The 20521-nt window shown below is 54.1% G+C and overlaps 1 protein-coding gene across 1 annotated transcript in view; it reads left to right on the top strand.

Annotated features, from left to right (window-relative positions):
- MUC19 (mucin 19, oligomeric) overlaps positions 1 to 20521 on the top strand; it is a 170545-nt gene that overhangs the window by 118604 nt on the left and 31420 nt on the right. The window contains exons 88-100 of the mRNA XM_044226370.1: positions 169 to 267; positions 2770 to 2808; positions 3719 to 3817; positions 5892 to 5927; positions 6225 to 6323; positions 8827 to 8865; positions 9751 to 9849; positions 11921 to 11956; positions 12254 to 12352; positions 14856 to 14894; positions 15772 to 15870; positions 17942 to 17977; positions 18275 to 18373. Of these exons, the coding sequence (XP_044082305.1) occupies positions 169 to 267; positions 2770 to 2808; positions 3719 to 3817; positions 5892 to 5927; positions 6225 to 6323; positions 8827 to 8865; positions 9751 to 9849; positions 11921 to 11956; positions 12254 to 12352; positions 14856 to 14894; positions 15772 to 15870; positions 17942 to 17977; positions 18275 to 18373 (918 nt within the window). The remainder of the gene's footprint in view (positions 1 to 168; positions 268 to 2769; positions 2809 to 3718; positions 3818 to 5891; positions 5928 to 6224; positions 6324 to 8826; positions 8866 to 9750; positions 9850 to 11920; positions 11957 to 12253; positions 12353 to 14855; positions 14895 to 15771; positions 15871 to 17941; positions 17978 to 18274; positions 18374 to 20521) is intronic.

Below are 20521 nucleotides of genomic sequence, written 5' to 3' on the forward strand. Positions count from 1 at the left end.
GAGCTGTGTGTGATGTGAGACTGATACTAGCTATGTAGCTGCAGACACCCTAGGAGTCCTTGAAGGCTGCTGTTGTGTGGCAAGCCTGACTTCTGTCCTGTGCGGGAAGAGGCACATGCAGAACCCTGCGTGTGTAGGAGTCAAACCGTTTCCCCGTTGTTGTGTCAGGGACCCCGGAAGGTACAGAGGGCTTCACCACAGCCGCAGGGAGTGAGAAGACAAGTGGAGATTCAGCTGGCCCAGGCACAACCTTGGGAGACAGAGCAGGTATGGAAATACCAGGTGGAAAGCATCTGCTTCCTGACGTGCGGGAAGCTGCCGGTGGCTTCTGAGGGAGGGGATCCTAGCCAGCTGGTACGGCCCGTCGTCCTCCTGGGCGGCCCCCTGTCCTGGTTTGTGTGGGCTTCTTCTCGGCAGTGTTTCTCGAGCCTCCGCGCAGACGTGGTGGATAGTGGAGCGGCGTGTGGTCAGACTCCCCAGATTCTGGCCTCTGGGCTTCTGAGCCTGAGTCTGGATGGGCATGGGGCCATGCTTTAGCCCGTCTGGCTCCAAGTGAGAGCGGAGGCCCGACAGGAACACGTGCGTGCAGCTGCTCCACGAGCCAGTGTCCGGAAAGTGCTTTGAAAGCAGAGGGCAACACAGTGTGTTCTGCTCCACCAAAGCTCCTAGTAGAGAGGTCGTGTGGGTCTGGAGCGGGAGCAGGGGATCACCAGCCGGTGAGACCCCTGGAGTCCCAAGCACTGAAAGGCAGGTGGGAGTGAGTTGAGGATGTCTTTCCGAGGCCAAGGCTTTTGTACGTCCCAGGGGGGTTTCTGGCACATCACGACGTGAGGTCTTCAAATGCTTTTCGCCTCTTTTCTCCAGAAGTCAGAGTGTCAGACGGGCACAGCTAGAGGTTGTGCAGGAATTGTGTGGGCAGCAGGAGTTTATTCTAAGAGCGCATCCATGGCGGCAGGGAAGTAAGGGCATCAGGCTAGGTATGCTGTCGAGGCTGAAAACGAAAGAAGTGGAATCCCTTCTGTTCTCCTTCCCAGCTGCCTGCCCCTAGTTGAAGGCTTCGCATGCTTCCCACATCAGTTTTCTCCTTCCTTCGTGGAGGGGGAAGGACATACCCCTCCCTTATGGGACCTGCGGACAGACTCCCTGTGCTAGTGCCGCCTAGTGTAAGACCCAGGAAGTGCTCAGTCAAAGGCCCTCTCTGGCCACTAACCTTTTGAGGGAGCATCCTCCATTGTGTACACGCCTTTCGATCTTAGCCAAGGAGCTGGAGGCTTTGGAGGAAGCGGGAGCACAGTACTTCCTGGGTCAAAATCACCTTTAGGGGGTATTTTTCTCCGGGATGTGACATCTTGCCCAAACAGCAAGCTCTGCGGTACGAAGCTTCATGTGTGTTAGGGAGCACGTCATGGCTCCTCCTGAAGCTGACCTTGCAGGCATTTATATTGAAGAACACTAGAATGTGCACTGCAAGAATGGCCAAACAGTGTTTGTTTCCGTCCAAGCGAAAGGAATCTTTCGAGGGCTCACGCCGCCTTCGCAGTAGCTAGAAAATTCATTGTCCTCCCGTCTGTGACGGGTTTCGAGAGACTCGAGGGCCCGGATTCAAGACGGGTCCCCGCCATCCCCATCTCCAAAACACCACACAAAAAGAGAAAGAGAGGGAGAGAGAAGGGGAGCCCATTGCCTCGTCAGCCCGCCCCTTCACCAGGAAAGCCCTAGACGTGTGTTTTCTCACTCATACGCTACAGACATTTGCAATGTGTCCTCTAGCATGTGTCGTGAGCCACAGTGTTCCCCTTCGCCCTGTGTGGCTCAGAGCCCGTTTAGACGTGGCCATTTTGCAGCAGAGTTGATTGTGTCCCACGGGAAGATGCTGCCGTGAATGAAGGGTTGTTGTGTCCAATTGGAAGGAGCTCAGATGAGAATCACTGAAATGCCCCAGAGGTGACCTTTCTCCAGGGAACTGGAATCGGCACCAGAATGGTCGGGAGGATCAGGGTCTATCCTGCTGCATCATTGTCCCCTGGGGAGTCTCTGGGGGTCAGGGTCAAAGAGTCTTTCTACATGACCCTTCCATGCCGATGAGCAAGACGTGTCCATCCCATGTCCCGTGTGCTTGGGATCGGTGGGAAAAGATGAGATCTGTATTGGTCTGTTGGTGGAGTGTGCCTGGCCCGGACTGGGCAAGTCTTGACAATTAAAGCATGACACTACCTCTGCGAATGCTCACATCAACTTCTCTCGCACTACTTAACACATGGATCATAGCGATGGTGTGAAGCATTCCAAAAAGGACACGCTAGTACTCACGTCATGTTCTCTTCTCTGTTTCTCTGGTCTCAAGTATGGCATTTCCATCACTAGGAAGCCTGGGTGCTCCAAACAGTACAAGAGGCAGTTCATGATTCGCAGAGGCAGCATTACCTGAAAACGCCCTAGGACTTATGGCCCAAGGGACTGGATGACTTGGATTTCAGTCCCAGCCTTGTCAGTGACCAGAGCCATCTTGCAGAAATCACTTACTTTTCATGAGGCCAATTCTGTTCTTCCTTTTGGTTTTCTTCTGTTTTGTTTTGTTTTTCCCTTTGTGGTGAATGAGCAAGATGGGCAGAGGGAGAGGGGGCGAGAGCAACCGAAGCAGTCTCCACACCCAGCTCGGAGCCCAAGCCCGGTTACATCCCACAACCCTGAGATCAGGAGCAGAGCCTTAAGACAGAGGCTTAAGTGACTGATTCCGCAAGTGCCCCTCATTTCTTTCTTTCACCTCAGGAACAGCTCGAGGTCTCCCGACTGAACGTTCTACTACAGGTGAGTATATGATGCCAAAATTTATTATGGACAGCGAAAAAAAATTTAAAAAAAGAAGAAGAGGAAGAAGAAGAAGAAGAAGAAGGAGGAGGAGGAGGAGGAGGAGGAGGAGGAGGAGGAGGAGGAGAAGAAGAAGGAGAGGAAAAAAGGCTCAGACTTAAAATTCTGTGTAACTTTGGGTTTTTGTGACTGAATTTGTATGATAGTATGGCTTTGGAGGAAGCCCGGCAAAGAAGGAATTTACGGAGCTTTGCCTACGGTTATCAAATCTTACATCCATAGACTTAAATTTCACTTGGTTTGGACCAGGTTAGAGGGACGGGCTTAAGTAGGGGGTCCCCTTCGACTTTCTTCCGTCTCGTTTCTCAGGAATATCGTCTCTCTGACAGAACTCAGTAGCATCACACTCCACATGTTAAAGAAAAACAAAATTTTTAAAAAGGTAGACTAGCCTCAGAGGAAAGGTGCCTCTGTCTAAGGAGATATTTTGATCTCGTAGGGGTTTTAAGTGGAAGGGTGCCATGAGCTCCATCCTGTCATTTCCTCATTGTTCCTAGCATCCCCGAGGGATAGTGTGATGAGGGCGGGAGGTTCCATTTCTTTGGATGCAACGTCACGGAGATATGTAGAGGAAGACGTAAGATGACCCAGTTTGAGTTGTGGAAAGCACGAGTGTGGCAAAGAAGGCCGCAACCACCCCAAGAAGGAAGTAGCAAGGATGATAACAAAAAGTGGAGGAGAGTTATATTAGAACAAAATCTCCGGGAAGTCTGGACAGCAAGTCGCTGGAAGAAAGTCGCTTCCATTTTCTCGGGGGGTGGGGGGGACCTGGCGGGAGAGGTCCATTCCCCTTTGGGCGAAAACGGGCAAGTGTGTTTGAAATGAGTAGTTCATTCTACGGTTTTCTCAGGTGTTGCTGGACGTCCGGTTTCCACGACCCTCAATGCTGGCAGCCTAGGCAGCACTGGAGCGGGCCCCGCCTTCACCAGTAGCCCTGGCCACACACCAGGTAAAGCCAGTTCCCAACAACGGAGCCCTTCGACGCCTAAGCAACTGGTTTCAGGCAGTGCTGCTCAGTCCAATAGCGTCCAGACTAACAGACATCTGACCCGTTACGTCGACTGGTGATAGCACGTATACCCGTTTTCAGCAGGGTTTTCCATCTTTTGTGCTTGCTCTTGATGTTGTTGTTGTTGTTGTCGTCCTTCTCTTGACCCTGAAGAGAAAGGCACAAGGGACACAGGCTTCAGAGCAGGCGAGACCAAGAAGTGATTGAAAGGCCATGTCTTCCATAGCTTCCCTCTACCAGTCGTCCTGGATTTCACGTCAGGGCCCCTGGGAGAGTCTTGGGTGGGAGGGGTGCTAAGTGAGCTGATGGCGTTGGGATGACATTCGGGAACGTGGGAAAAGGAGAGATTTCCCTGGTCCATGACACTTCTTGGATGTCAAGGACATCAACTTTCAGATGATGCCTGAAGCTGAACGATGAGACTCAAATCCCATTGAGAGCGTGGCCGATGGGCATCTTTCCTCCCAGAAGGAAGCAAGCAACGAAAGGTCTCAGGAGAGGTAGAGACCAGATTCGAACCCCGAAAGCCCTGGGCCTCCTCTGGCATGGCTCCACAGTGGTGGGATCTGTGCGATAGGGCATGCTTCCGAGATGAAACGGACCACAGCGTGCCGGTCCTCGTGCGCCCCGGACGGCGTTTGTCGCACTGTGGCTTTCAAGGACAAAAACGTGAGGGCCGTTCCACAGGTAGACATGATTGGGAGTCAAAGCAAACGATCCTGTGTTCACGCTGCCGTGTAGGGAGTGAGGCATGAACGTCAAACGGCAGTCCAGTTTGCTCTCCTCGCAGTCCCATCTGCCCGTGGCCTCGCTCAGGCGGTCCACGTGTGCCACCTAACACCCGCGGTTGTCCAACGTAGCTCATCTTCCTCAAAGGCGGAGCTGTTCAAGGAATGGTTTCCAGACCACCAGCATCCCCTTCTCCGGGGATCTTTGCAGAAATGCCAGCGTTCCGGCCCCCGAGCCTAGCAACAGACACTGTGCCAGAGGAGCCCAGCAAATGGTCGGAACAGGAAGTCGAAGGCCGCGAAGCCTGTCACCGTTGAGACCATTTCCAGACTTTCGCCAGGTCCCCCCGACGAACCCTTAGTCGATACTCCACCACAGGGGACTTGCCAAAATTCAGCTTGACACCCTGTCTCTCCACGTCTTAGAAGCCCTGCGGAGTCCTGGTCGCTTTCAGCAGGAAGCAAAAGTCCGTCCCGGACCATGAGGCATCATTTCTTTAGTACGCACAGTGGGCCTTGACTTTGTGTGTTGATCTGTGGACCCATGGCCCAGTGATCTTTAGCTACACTTGTGTTGGCCTCGCCCGATTTGTGATGTCAGATTTCGGTGGCAGATCCTTTCTGGGCAGACCGTGGCCAGCACATGATCCTTTGGTAGGGTGAAGGATGGAATCTGCAGCAGCCCGACGTACGCAACGCGTTCTGCATGCCGTTAGAGTCGGGAATTTGCTGAAGGGTGAGGGGGCCAGCATTCTTGGGGCACGATGGCAAGGGCATCAGCTCGGTCTTGTGGCAGCCAGCCGGTCGTAGGGACAGGGGCTTGGAGCAGGGCTCCTCAGTGTTTGGTCCACAAAGGAGGGCCACCCGGAACCGTTCGCTCCTGCTCCATGCTATGCTACGAGGGGAGTAGCAATTTGACGCGGGGCTTTTCCCTCTGTTGAGGAAAAGCTGATGGTTTCTTTGGGTTTGCTGGGTCAAATGTCCTTTCTGGACGTGTACGGCCCTTCCCCAAAGAGGGCCTCCCACTAGAGCCGATTGGAAATCGTAGCACAGGGCTCCCCCAGCACAGGTGCCCTGAGGAACGGCATGAGAGTCGACAGTCCAGGGTGAGGCTGGCAGGGTTCGGCTCCTGGATCTGCTGCCCACTACCTGGGTGACGTGGAGCAGGCCCCTGGGCCCCGGCTGCTCCATGGGACCCCTAAGAGCGCCTGCGGGGGATGGCTTCTGTCAGACCAAGTGCACTGATTTCTGCCCAGGGTAACGTGGAGTGTCCTGTCTCTTTTCAGGAGGAACCGGCAGCCCGACTGCAGCCGCCAGAGGAGGTAAAGAACCCAGCACGCCCCTGGAACCTAGCGCAGGAGAGCCGAGCACAGGGAAATCAGACAAGTCAGGATTGGCCCTTTGGCACCTATGTGGTGGCATCGATCGTGACACAGGGCGAACTCACGATTGAGCTGTGTGTGATGTGAGACTGATACTAGCTATGTAGCTGCAGACACCCTAGGAGTCCTTGAAGGCTGCTGTTGTGTGGCAAGCCTGACTTCTGTCCTGTGCGGGAAGAGGCACATGCAGAACCCTGCGTGTGTAGGAGTCAAACCGTTTCCCCGTTGTTGTGTCAGGGACCCCGGAAGGTACAGAGGGCTTCACCACAGCCGCAGGGAGTGAGAAGACAAGTGGAGATTCAGCTGGCCCAGGCACAACCTTGGGAGACAGAGCAGGTATGGAAATACCAGGTGGAAAGCATCTGCTTCCTGACGTGCAGGAAGCTGCCGGTGGCTTCTGAGGGAGGGGATCCTAGCCAGCTGGTACGGCCCGTCGTCCTCCTGGGCGGCCCCCTGTCCTGGTTTGTGTGGGCTTCTTCTCGGCAGTGTTTCTCGAGCCTCCGCGCAGACGTGGTGGATAGTGGAGCGGCGTGTGGTCAGACTCCCCAGATTCTGGCCTCTGGGCTTCTGAGCCTGAGTCTGGATGGGCATGGGGCCATGCTTTAGCCCATCTGGCTCCAAGTGAGAGCGGAGGCCCGACAGGAACACGTGCGTGCAGCTGCTCCACGAGCCAGTGTCCGGAAAGTGCTTTGAAAGCAGAGGGCAACACAGTGTGTTCTGCTCCACCAAAGCTCCTAGTAGAGAGGTCGTGTGGGTCTGGAGCGGGAGCAGGGGATCACCAGCCGGTGAGACCCCTGGAGTCCCAAGCACTGAAAGGCAGGTGGGAGTGAGTTGAGGATGTCTTTCCGAGGCCAAGGCTTTTGTACGTCCCAGGGGGGTTTCTGGCACATCACGACGTGAGGTCTTCAAATGCTTTTCGCCTCTTTTCTCCAGAAGTCAGAGTGTCAGACGGGCACAGCTAGAGGTTGTGCAGGAATTGTGTGGGCAGCAGGAGTTTATTCTAAGAGCGCATCCATGGCGGCAGGGAAGTAAGGGCATCAGGCTAGGTATGCTGTCGAGGCTGAAAACGAAAGAAGTGGAATCCCTTCTGTTCTCCTTCCCAGCTGCCTGCCCCTAGTTGAAGGCTTCGCATGCTTCCCACATCAGTTTTCTCCTTCCTTCGTGGAGGGGGAAGGACATACCCCTCCCTTATGGGACCTGCGGACAGACTCCCTGTGCTAGTGCCGCCTAGTGTAAGACCCAGGAAGTGCTCAGTCAAAGGCCCTCTCTGGCCACTAACCTTTTGAGGGAGCATCCTCCATTGTGTACACGCCTTTCGATCTTAGCCAAGGAGCTGGAGGCTTTGGAGGAAGCGGGAGCACAGTACTTCCTGGGTCAAAATCACCTTTAGGGGGTATTTTTCTCCGGGATGTGACATCTTGCCCAAACAGCAAGCTCTGCGGTACGAAGCTTCATGTGTGTTAGGGAGCACGTCATGGCTCCTCCTGAAGCTGACCTTGCAGGCATTTATATTGAAGAACACTAGAATGTGCACTGCAAGAATGGCCAAACAGTGTTTGTTTCCGTCCAAGCGAAAGGAATCTTTCGAGGGCTCACGCCGCCTTCGCAGTAGCTAGAAAATTCATTGTCCTCCCGTCTGTGACGGGTTTCGAGAGACTCGAGGGCCCGGATTCAAGACGGGTCCCCGCCATCCCCATCTCCAAAACACCACACAAAAAGAGAAAGAGAGGGAGAGAGAAGGGGAGCCCATTGCCTCGTCAGCCCGCCCCTTCACCAGGAAAGCCCTAGACGTGTGTTTTCTCACTCATACGCTACAGACATTTGCAATGTGTCCTCTAGCATGTGTCGTGAGCCACAGTGTTCCCCTTCGCCCTGTGTGGCTCAGAGCCCGTTTAGACGTGGCCATTTTGCAGCAGAGTTGATTGTGTCCCACGGGAAGATGCTGCCGTGAATGAAGGGTTGTTGTGTCCAATTGGAAGGAGCTCAGATGAGAATCACTGAAATGCCCCAGAGGTGACCTTTCTCCAGGGAACTGGAATCGGCACCAGAATGGTCGGGAGGATCAGGGTCTATCCTGCTGCATCATTGTCCCCTGGGGAGTCTCTGGGGGTCAGGGTCAAAGAGTCTTTCTACATGACCCTTCCATGCCGATGAGCAAGACGTGTCCATCCCATGTCCCGTGTGCTTGGGATCGGTGGGAAAAGATGAGATCTGTATTGGTCTGTTGGTGGAGTGTGCCTGGCCCGGACTGGGCAAGTCTTGACAATTAAAGCATGACACTACCTCTGCGAATGCTCACATCAACTTCTCTCGCACTACTTAACACATGGATCATAGCGATGGTGTGAAGCATTCCAAAAAGGACACGCTAGTACTCACGTCATGTTCTCTTCTCTGTTTCTCTGGTCTCAAGTATGGCATTTCCATCACTAGGAAGCCTGGGTGCTCCAAACAGTACAAGAGGCAGTTCATGATTCGCAGAGGCAGCATTACCTGAAAACGCCCTAGGACTTATGGCCCAAGGGACTGGATGACTTGGATTTCAGTCCCAGCCTTGTCAGTGACCAGAGCCATCTTGCAGAAATCACTTACTTTTCATGAGGCCAATTCTGTTCTTCCTTTTGGTTTTCTTCTGTTTTGTTTTGTTTTTCCCTTTGTGGTGAATGAGCAAGATGGGCAGAGGGAGAGGGGGCGAGAGCAACCGAAGCAGTCTCCACACCCAGCTCGGAGCCCAAGCCCGGTTACATCCCACAACCCTGAGATCAGGAGCAGAGCCTTAAGACAGAGGCTTAAGTGACTGATTCCGCAAGTGGCCCCTCATTTCGTTCTTTCTCCTCAGGAACAGCTCGAGGTCTCCCGACTGAACGTTCTACTACAGGTGAGTATATGATGCCAAAATTTATTATGGACAGCGAAAAAAAATTAAAAAAAAGAAGAAGAGGAAGAAGAAGAAGGAGGAGGAGGAGGAGGAGGAGGAGGAGAAGAAGAAGGAGAGGAAAAAAGGCTCAGACTTAAAATTCTGTGTAACTTTGGGTTTTTGTGACTGAATTTGTATGAGAGTATGGCTTTGGAGGAAGCCCGGCAAAGAAGGAATTTACGGAGCTTTGCCTACGGTTATCAAATCTTACATCCATAGACTTAAATTTCACTTGGTTTGGACCAGGTTAGAGGGACGGGCTTAAGTAGGGGGTCCCCTTCGACTTTCTTCCGTCTCGTTTCTCAGGAATATCGTCTCTCTGACAGAACTCAGTAGCATCACACTCCACATGTTAAAGAAAAACAAAATTTTTAAAAAGGTAGACTAGCCTCAGAGGAAAGGTGCCTCTGTCTAAGGAGATATTTTGATCTCGTAGGGGTTTGAAGTGGAAGGGTGCCATGAGCTCCATCCTGTCATTTCCTCATTGTTCCTAGCATCCCCGAGGGATAGTGTGATGAGGGCGGGAGGTTCCATTTCTTTGGATGCAACGTCACGGAGATATGTAGAGGAAGACGTAAGATGACCCAGTTTGAGTTGTGGAAAGCACGAGTGTGGCAAAGAAGGCCGCAACCACCCCAAGAAGGAAGTAGCAAGGATGATAACAAAAAGTGGAGGAGAGTTATATTAGAACAAAATCTCCGGGAAGTCTGGACAGCAAGTCGCTGGAAGAAAGTCGCTTCCATTTTCTCGGGGGGTGGGGGGACCTGGCGGGAGAGGTCCATTCCCCTTTGGGCGAAAACGGGCAAGTGTGTTTGAAATGAGTAGTTCATTCTACGGTTTTCTCAGGTGTTGCTGGACGTCCGGTTTCCACGACCCTCAATGCTGGCAGCCTAGGCAGCACTGGAGCGGGCCCCGCCTTCACCAGTAGCCCTGGCCACACACCAGGTAAAGCCAGTTCCCAACAACGGAGCCCTTCGACGCCTAAGCACCTGGTTTCAGGCAGTGCTGCTCAGTCCAATAGCGTCCAGACTAACAGACATCTGACCCGTTACGTCGACTGGTGATAGCACGTATACCCGTTTTCAGCAGGGTTTTCCATCTTTTGTGCTTGCTCTTGATGTTGTTGTTGTTGTCGTCCTTCTCTTGACCCTGAAGAGAAAGGCACAAGGGACACAGGCTTCAGAGCAGGCGAGACCAAGAAGTGATTGAAAGGCCATGTCTTCCATAGCTTCCCTCTACCAGTCGTCCTGGATTTCACGTCAGGGCCCCTGGGAGAGTCTTGGGTGGGAGGGGTGCTAAGTGAGCTGATGGCGTTGGGATGACATTCGGGAACGTGGGAAAAGGAGAGATTTCCCTGGTCCATGACACTTCTTGGATGTCAAGGACATCAACTTTCAGATGATGCCTGAAGCTGAACGATGAGACTCAAATCCCATTGAGAGCGTGGCCGATGGGCATCTTTCCTCCCAGAAGGAAGCAAGCAACGAAAGGTCTCAGGAGAGGTAGAGACCAGATTCGAACCCCGAAAGCCCTGGGCCTCCTCTGGCATGGCTCCACAGTGGTGGGATCTGTGCGATAGGGCATGCTTCCGAGATGAAACGGACCACAGCGTGCCGGTCCTCGTGCGCCCCGGACGGCGTTTGTCGCACTGTGGCTTTCAAGGACAAAAACGTGAGGGCCGTTCCACAGGTAGACATGATTGGGAGTCAAAGCAAACGATCCTGTGTTCACGCTGCCGTGTAGGGAGTGAGGCATGAACGTCAAACGGCAGTCCAGTTTGCTCTCCTCGCAGTCCCATCTGCCCGTGGCCTCGCTCAGGCGGTCCACGTGTGCCACCTAACACCCGCGGTTGTCCAACGTAGCTCATCTTCCTCAAAGGCGGAGCTGTTCAAGGAATGGTTTCCAGACCACCAGCATCCCCTTCTCCGGGGATCTTTGCAGAAATGCCAGCGTTCCGGCCCCCGAGCCTAGCAACAGACACTGTGCCAGAGGAGCCCAGCAAATGGTCGGAACAGGAAGTCGAAGGCCGCGAAGCCTGTCACCGTTGAGACCATTTCCAGACTTTCGCCAGGTCCCCCCGACGAACCCTTAGTCGATACTCCACCACAGGGGACTTGCCAAAATTCAGCTTGACACCCTGTCTCTCCACGTCTTAGAAGCCCTGCGGAGTCCTGGTCGCTTTCAGCAGGAAGCAAAAGTCCGTCCCGGACCATGAGGCATCATTTCTTTAGTACGCACAGTGGGCCTTGACTTTGTGTGTTGATCTGTGGACCCATGGCCCAGTGATCTTTAGCTACACTTGTGTTGGCCTCGCCCGATTTGTGATGTCAGATTTCGGTGGCAGATCCTTTCTGGGCAGACCGTGGCCAGCACATGATCCTTTGGTAGGGTGAAGGATGGAATCTGCAGCAGCCCGACGTACGCAACGCATTCTGCATGCCGTTAGAGTCGGGAATTTGCTGAAGGGTGAGGGGGCCAGCATTCTTGGGGCACGATGGCAAGGGCATCAGCTCGGTCTTGTGGCAGCCAGCCGGTCGTAGGGACAGGGGCTTGGAGCAGGGCTCCTCAGTGTTTGGTCCACAAAGGAGGGCCACCCGGAACCGTTCGCTCCTGCTCCATGCTATGCTACGAGGGGAGTAGCAATTTGACGCGGGGCTTTTCCCTCTGTTGAGGAAAAGCTGATGGTTTCTTTGGGTTTGCTGGGTCAAATGTCCTTTCTGGACGTGTACGGCCCTTCCCCAAAGAGGGCCTCCCACTAGAGCCGATTGGAAATCGTAGCACAGGGCTCCCCCAGCACAGGTGCCCTGAGGAACGGCATGAGAGTCGACAGTCCAGGGTGAGGCTGGCAGGGTTCGGCTCCTGGATCTGCTGCCCACTACCTGGGTGACGTGGAGCAGGCCCCTGGGCCCCGGCTGCTCCATGGGACCCCTAAGAGCGCCTGCGGGGGATGGCTTCTGTCAGACCAAGTGCACTGATTTCTGCCCAGGGTAACGTGGAGTGTCCTGTCTCTTTTCAGGAGGAACCGGCAGCCCGACTGCAGCCGCCAGAGGAGGTAAAGAACCCAGCACGCCCCTGGAACCTAGCGCAGGAGAGCCGAGCGCAGGGAAATCAGACAAGTCAGGATTGGCCCTTTGGCACCTATGTGGTGGCATCGATCGTGACACAGGGCGAACTCACGATTGAGCTCTGTGTGATGTGAGACTGATACTAGCTATGTAGCTGCAGACACCCTAGGAGTCCTTGAAGGCTACTGTTGTGTGGCAAGCCTGACTTCTGTCCTGTGCGGGAAGAGGCACATGCAGAACCCTGCGTGTGTAGGAGTCAAACCGTTTCCCCGTTGTTGTGTCAGGGACCCCGGAAGGTACAGAGGGCTTCACCACAGCCACAGGGAGTGAGAAGACAAGTGGAGATTCAGCTGGCCCAGGCACAACCTTGGGAGACAGAGCAGGTATGGAAATACCAGGTGGAAAGCATCTGCTTCCTGACGTGCGGGAAGCTGCCGGTGGCTTCTGAGGGAGGGGATCCTAGCCAGCTGGTACGGCCCGTCGTCCTCCTGGGCGGCCCCCTGTCCTGGTTTGTGTGGGCTTCTTCTCGGCAGTGTTTCTCGAGCCTCCGCGCAGACGTGGTGGATAGTGGAGCGGCGTGTGGTCAGACTCCCCAGATTCCGGCCTCTGGGCTTCTGAGCCTGAGTCTGGATGGGCATGGGGCCATGCTTTAGCCCGTCTGGCTCCAAGTGAGAGCGGAGGCCCGACAGGAACACGTGCGTGCAGCTGCTCCACGAGCCAGTGTCCGGAAAGTGCTTTGAAAGCAGAGGGCAACACAGTGTGTTCTGCTCCACCAAAGCTCCTAGTAGAGAGGTCGTGTGGGTCTGGAGCGGGAGCAGGGGATCACCAGCCGGTGAGACCCCTGGAGTCCCAAGCACTGAAAGGCAGGTGGGAGTGAGTTGAGGATGTCTTTCCGAGGCCAAGGCTTTTGTACGTCCCAGGGGGGTTTCTGGCACATCACGACGTGAGGTCTTCAAATGCTTTTCGCCTCTTTTCTCCAGAAGTCAGAGTGTCAGACGGGCACAGCTAGAGGTTGTGCAGGAATTGTGTGGGCAGCAGGAGTTTATTCTAAGAGCGCATCCATGGCGGCAGGGAAGTAAGGGCATCAGGCTAGGTATGCTGTCGAGGCTGAAAACGAAAGAAGTGGAATCCCTTCTGTTCTCCTTCCCAGCTGCCTGCCCCTAGTTGAAGGCTTCGCATGCTTCCCACATCAGTTTTCTCCTTCCTTCGTGGAGGGGGAAGGACATACCCCTCCCTTATGGGACCTGCGGACAGACTCCCTGTGCTAGTGCCGCCTAGTGTAAGACCCAGGAAGTGCTCAGTCAAAGGCCCTCTCTGGCCACTAACCTTTTGAGGGAGCATCCTCCATTGTGTACACGCCTTTCGATCTTAGCCAAGGAGCTGGAGGCTTTGGAGGAAGCGGGAGCACAGTACTTCCTGGGTCAAAATCACCTTTAGGGGGTATTTTTCTCCGGGATGTGACATCTTGCCCAAACAGCAAGCTCTGCGGTACGAAGCTTCATGTGTGTTAGGGAGCACGTCATGGCTCCTCCTGAAGCTGACCTTGCAGGCATTTATATTGAAGAACACTAGAATGTGCACTGCAAGAATGGCCAAACAGTGTTTGTTTCCGTCCAAGCGAAAGGAATCTTTCGAGGGCTCACGCCGCCTTCGCAGTAGCTAGAAAATTCATTGTCCTCCCGTCTGTGACGGGTTTCGAGAGACTCGAGGGCCCGGATTCAAGACGGGTCCCCGCCATCCCCATCTCCAAAACACCACACAAAAAGAGAAAGAGAGGGAGAGAGAAGGGGAGCCCATTGCCTCGTCAGCCCGCCCCTTCACCAGGAAAGCCCTAGACGTGTGTTTTCTCACTCATACGCTACAGACATTTGCAATGTGTCCTCTAGCATGTGTCGTGAGCCACAGTGTTCCCCTTCGCCCTGTGTGGCTCAGAGCCCGTTTAGACGTGGCCATTTTGCAGCAGAGTTGATTGTGTCCCACGGGAAGATGCTGCCGTGAATGAAGGGTTGTTGTGTCCAATTGGAAGGAGCTCAGATGAGAATCACTGAAATGCCCCAGAGGTGACCTTTCTCCAGGGAACTGGAATCGGCACCAGAATGGTCGGGAGGATCAGGGTCTATCCTGCTGCATCATTGTCCCCTGGGGAGTCTCTGGGGGTCAGGGTCAAAGAGTCTTTCTACATGACCCTTCCATGCCGATGAGCAAGACGTGTCCATCCCATGTCCCGTGTGCTTGGGATCGGTGGGAAAAGATGAGATCTGTATTGGTCTGTTGGTGGAGTGTGCCTGGCCCGGACTGGGCAAGTCTTGACAATTAAAGCATGACACTACCTCTGCGAATGCTCACATCAACTTCTCTCGCACTACTTAACACATGGATCATAGCGATGGTGTGAAGCATTCCAAAAAGGACACGCTAGTACTCACGTCATGTTCTCTTCTCTGTTTCTCTGGTCTCAAGTATGGCATTTCCATCACTAGGAAGCCTGGGTGCTCCAAACAGTACAAGAGGCAGTTCATGATTCGCAGAGGCAGCATTACCTGAAAACGCCCTAGGACTTATGGCCCAAGGGACTGGATGACTTGGATTTCAGTCCCAGCCTTGTCAGTGACCAGAGCCATCTTGCAGAAATCACTTACTTTTCATGAGGCCAATTCTGTTCTTCCTTTTGGTTTTCTTCTGTTTTGTTTTGTTTTTCCCTTTGTGGTGAATGAGCAAGATGGGCAGAGGGAGAGGGGGCGAGAGCAACCGAAGCAGTCTCCACACCCAGCTCGGAGCCCAAGCCCGGTTACATCCCACAACCCTGAGATCAGGAGCAGAGCCTTAAGACAGAGGCTTAAGTGACTGATTCCGCAAGTGGCCCCTCATTTCTTTCTTTCTCCTCAGGAACAGCTCGAGGTCTCCCGACTGAACGTTCTTCTACAGGTGATTATATGATGCCAAAATTTATTATGGACAGCGAAAAAAAATTAAAAAAAAGAAGAAGAGGAAGAAGAAGAAGAAGAAGAAGAAGAAGAAGAAGAAGGAGGAGTGAAAAAAAGGCTCAGACTGAAAATTCTGTGTAACTTTGGGTTTTTGAGACAGAATTTGTATGAGAGTATGGCTTTGGAGGAAGCCCGGCAAAGAAGGAATTTACGGAGCTTTGCCTACGGTTATCAAATCTTACATCCATAGACTTAAATTTCACTTGGTTTGGACCAGGTTAGAGGGACGGGCTTAAGTAGGGGGTCCCCTTCGACTTTCTTCCGTCTCGTTTCTCAGGAATATCGTCTCTCTGACAGAACTCAGTAGCATCACACTCCACATGTTAAAGAAAAACAAAATTTTTAAAAAGGTAGACTAGCCTCAGAGGAAAGGTGCCTCTGTCTAAGGAGATATTTTGATCTCGTAGGGGTTTTAAGTGGAAGGGTGCCATGAGCTCCATCCTGTCATTTCCTCATTGTTCCTAGCATCCCCGAGGGATAGTGTGATGAGGGCGGGAGGTTCCATTTCTTTGGATGCAACGTCACGGAGATATGTAGAGGAAGACGTAAGATGACCCAGTTTGAGTTGTGGAAAGCACGAGTGTGGCAAAGAAGGCCGCAACCACCCCAAGAAGGAAGTAGCAAGGATGATAACAAAAAGTGGAGGAGAGTTATATTAGAACAAAATCTCCGGGAAGTCTGGACAGCAAGTCGCTGGAAGAAAGTCGCTTCCATTTTCTCGGGGGGTGGGGGGGACCTGGCGGGAGAGGTCCATTCCCCTTTGGGCGAAAACGGGCAAGTGTGTTTGAAATGAGTAGTTCATTCTACGGTTTTCTCAGGTGTTGCTGGACGTCCGGTTTCCACGACCCTCAATGCTGGCAGCCTAGGCAGCACTGGAGCGGGCCCCGCCTTCACCAGTAGCCCTGGCCACACACCAGGTAAAGCCAGTTCCCAACAACGGAGCCCTTCGACGCCTAAGCACCTGGTTTCAGGCAGTGCTGCTCAGTCCAATAGCGTCCAGACTAACAGACATCTGACCCGTTACGTCGACTGGTGATAGCACGTATACCCGTTTTCAGCAGGGTTTTCCATCTTTTGTGCTTGCTCTTGATGTTGTTGTTGTTGTCGTCCTTCTCTTGACCCTGAAGAGAAAGGCACAAGGGACACAGGCTTCAGAGCAGGCGAGACCAAGAAGTGATTGAAAGGCCATGTCTTCCATAGCTTCCCTCTACCAGTCGTCCTGGATTTCACGTCAGGGCCCCTGGGAGAGTCTTGGGTGGGAGGGGTGCTAAGTGAGCTGATGGCGTTGGGATGACATTCGGGAACGTGGGAAAAGGAGAGATTTCCCTGGTCCATGACACTTCTTGGATGTCAAGGACATCAACTTTCAGATGATGCCTGAAGCTGAACGATGAGACTCAAATCCCATTGAGAGCGTGGCCGATGGGCATCTTTCCTCCCAGAAGGAAGCAAGCAACGAAAGGTCTCAGGAGAGGTAGAGACCAGATTCGAACCCCGAAAGCCCTGGGCCTCCTCTGGCATGGCTCCACAGTGGTGGGATCTGTGCGATAGGGCATGCTTCCGAGATGAAACGGACCACAGCGTGCCGGTCCTCGTGCGCCCCGGACGGCGTTTGTCGCACTGTGGCTTTCAAGGACAAAAACGTGAGGGCCGTTCCACAGGTAGACATGATTGGGAGTCAAAGCAAACGATCCTGTGTTCACGCTGCCGTGTAGGGAGTGAGGCATGAACGTCAAACGGCAGTCCAGTTTGCTCTCCTCGCAGTCCCATCTGCCCGTGGCCTCGCTCAGGCGGTCCACGTGTGCCACCTAACACCCGCGGTTGTCCAACGTAGCTCATCTTCCTCAAAGGCGGAGCTGTTCAAGGAATGGTTTCCAGACCACCAGCATCCCCTTCTCCGGGGATCTTTGCAGAAATGCCAGCGTTCCGGCCCCCGAGCCTAGCAACAGACACTGTGCCAGAGGAGCCCAGCAAATGGTCGGAACAGGAAGTCGAAGGCCGCGAAGCCTGTCACCGTTGAGACCATTTCCAGACTTTCGCCAGGTCCCCCCGACGAACCCTTAGTCGATACTCCACCACAGGGGACTTGCCAAAATTCAGCTTGACACCCTGTCTCTCCACGTCTTAGAAGCCCTGCGGAGTCCTGGTCGCTTTCAGCAGGAAGCAAAAGTCCGTCCCGGACCATGAGGCATCATTTCTTTAGTACGCACAGTGGGCCTTGACTTTGTGTGTTGATCTGTGGACCCATGGCCCAGTGATCTTTAGCTACACTTGTGTTGGCCTCGCCCGATTTGTGATGTCAGATTTCGGTGGCAGATCCTTTCTGGGCAGACCGTGGCCAGCACATGATCCTTTGGTAGGGTGAAGGATGGAATCTGCAGCAGCCCGACGTACGCAACGCGTTCTGCATGCCGTTAGAGTCGGGAATTTGCTGAAGGGTGAGGGGGCCAGCATTCTTGGGGCACGATGGCAAGGGCATCAGCTCGGTCTTGTGGCAGCCAGCCGGTCGTAGGGACAGGGGCTTGGAGCAGGGCTCCTCAGTGTTTGGTCCACAAAGGAGGGCCACCCGGAACCGTTCGCTCCTGCTCCATGCTATGCTACGAGGGGAGTAGCAATTTGACGCGGGGCTTTTCCCTCTGTTGAGGAAAAGCTGATGGTTTCTTTGGGTTTGCTGGGTCAAATGTCCTTTCTGGACGTGTACGGCCCTTCCCCAAAGAGGGCCTCCCACTAGAGCCGATTGGAAATCGTAGCACAGGGCTCCCCCAGCACAGGTGCCCTGAGGAACGGCATGAGAGTCGACAGTCCAGGGTGAGGCTGGCAGGGTTCGGCTCCTGGATCTGCTGCCCACTACCTGGGTGACGTGGAGCAGGCCCCTGGGCCCCGGCTGCTCCATGGGACCCCTAAGAGTGCCTGCGGGGGATGGCTTCTGTCAGACCAAGTGCACTGATTTCTGCCCAGGGTAACGTGGAGTGTCCTGTCTCTTTTCAGGAGGAACCGGCAGCCCGACTGCAGCCGCCAGAGGAGGTAAAGAACCCAGCACGCCCCTGGAACCTAGCGCAGGAGAGCCGAGCACAGGGAAATCAGACAAGTCAGGATTGGCCCTTTGGCACCTATGTGGTGGCATCGATCGTGACACAGGGCGAACTCACGATTGAGCTGTGTGTGATGTGAGACTGATACTAGCTATGTAGCTGCAGACACCCTAGGAGTCCTTGAAGGCTGCTGTTGTGTGGCAAGCCTGACTTCTGTCCTGTGCGGGAAGAGGCACATGCAGAACCCTGCGTGTGTAGGAGTCAAACCGTTTCCCCGTTGTTGTGTCAGGGACCCCGGAAGGTACAGAGGGCTTCACCACAGCCGCAGGGAGTGAGAAGACAAGTGGAGATTCAGCTGGCCCAGGCACAACCTTGGGAGACAGAGCAGGTATGGAAATACCAGGTGGAAAGCATCTGCTTCCTGACGTGCAGGAAGCTGCCGGTGGCTTCTGAGGGAGGGGATCCTAGCCAGCTGGTACGGCCCGTCGTCCTCCTGGGCGGCCCCCTGTCCTGGTTTGTGTGGGCTTCTTCTCGGCAGTGTTTCTCGAGCCTCCGCGCAGACGTGGTGGATAGTGGAGCGGCGTGTGGTCAGACTCCCCAGATTCTGGCCTCTGGGCTTCTGAGCCTGAGTCTGGATGGGCATGGGGCCATGCTTTAGCCCATCTGGCTCCAAGTGAGAGCGGAGGCCCGACAGGAACACGTGCGTGCAGCTGCTCCACGAGCCAGTGTCCGGAAAGTGCTTTGAAAGCAGAGGGCAACACAGTGTGTTCTGCTCCACCAAAGCTCCTAGTAGAGAGGTCGTGTGGGTCTGGAGCGGGAGCAGGGGATCACCAGCCGGTGAGACCCCTGGAGTCCCAAGCACTGAAAGGCAGGTGGGAGTGAGTTGAGGATGTCTTTCCGAGGCCAAGGCTTTTGTACGTCCCAGGGGGGTTTCTGGCACATCACGACGTGAGGTCTTCAAATGCTTTTCGCCTCTTTTCTCCAGAAGTCAGAGTGTCAGACGGGCACAGCTAGAGGTTGTGCAGGAATTGTGTGGGCAGCAGGAGTTTATTCTAAGAGCGCATCCATGGCGGCAGGGAAGTAAGGGCATCAGGCTAGGTATGCTGTCGAGGCTGAAAACGAAAGAAGTGGAATCCCTTCTGTTCTCCTTCCCAGCTGCCTGCCCCTAGTTGAAGGCTTCGCATGCTTCCCACATCAGTTTTCTCCTTCCTTCGTGGAGGGGGAAGGACATACCCCTCCCTTATGGGACCTGCGGACAGACTCCCTGTGCTAGTGCCGCCTAGTGTAAGACCCAGGAAGTGCTCAGTCAAAGGCCCTCTCTGGCCACTAACCTTTTGAGGGAGCATCCTCCATTGTGTACACGCCTTTCGATCTTAGCCAAGGAGCTGGAGGCTTTGGAGGAAGCGGGAGCACAGTACTTCCTGGGTCAAAATCACCTTTAGGGGGTATTTTTCTCCGGGATGTGACATCTTGCCCAAACAGCAAGCTCTGCGGTACGAAGCTTCATGTGTGTTAGGGAGCACGTCATGGCTCCTCCTGAAGCTGACCTTGCAGGCATTTATATTGAAGAACACTAGAATGTGCACTGCAAGAATGGCCAAACAGTGTTTGTTTCCGTCCAAGCGAAAGGAATCTTTCGAGGGCTCACGCCGCCTTCGCAGTAGCTAGAAAATTCATTGTCCTCCCGTCTGTGACGGGTTTCGAGAGACTCGAGGGCCCGGATTCAAGACGGGTCCCCGCCATCCCCATCTCCAAAACACCACACAAAAAGAGAAAGAGAGGGAGAGAGAAGGGGAGCCCATTGCCTCGTCAGCCCGCCCCTTCACCAGGAAAGCCCTAGACGTGTGTTTTCTCACTCATACGCTACAGACATTTGCAATGTGTCCTCTAGCATGTGTCGTGAGCCACAGTGTTCCCCTTCGCCCTGTGTGGCTCAGAGCCCGTTTAGACGTGGCCATTTTGCAGCAGAGTTGATTGTGTCCCACGGGAAGATGCTGCCGTGAATGAAGGGTTGTTGTGTCCAATTGGAAGGAGCTCAGATGAGAATCACTGAAATGCCCCAGAGGTGACCTTTCTCCAGGGAACTGGAATCGGCACCAGAATGGTCGGGAGGATCAGGGTCTATCCTGCTGCATCATTGTCCCCTGGGGAGTCTCTGGGGGTCAGGGTCAAAGAGTCTTTCTACATGACCCTTCCATGCCGATGAGCAAGACGTGTCCATCCCATGTCCCGTGTGCTTGGGATCGGTGGGAAAAGATGAGATCTGTATTGGTCTGTTGGTGGAGTGTGCCTGGCCCGGACTGGGCAAGTCTTGACAATTAAAGCATGACACTACCTCTGCGAATGCTCACATCAACTTCTCTCGCACTACTTAACACATGGATCATAGCGATGGTGTGAAGCATTCCAAAAAGGACACGCTAGTACTCACGTCATGTTCTCTTCTCTGTTTCTCTGGTCTCAAGTATGGCATTTCCATCACTAGGAAGCCTGGGTGCTCCAAACAGTACAAGAGGCAGTTCATGATTCGCAGAGG

This window comes from Neovison vison, chromosome 12 (assembly GCF_020171115.1).
Source record: "Neovison vison isolate M4711 chromosome 12, ASM_NN_V1, whole genome shotgun sequence".
NCBI classification, from domain to species: domain Eukaryota; kingdom Metazoa; phylum Chordata; class Mammalia; order Carnivora; family Mustelidae; genus Neogale; species Neogale vison.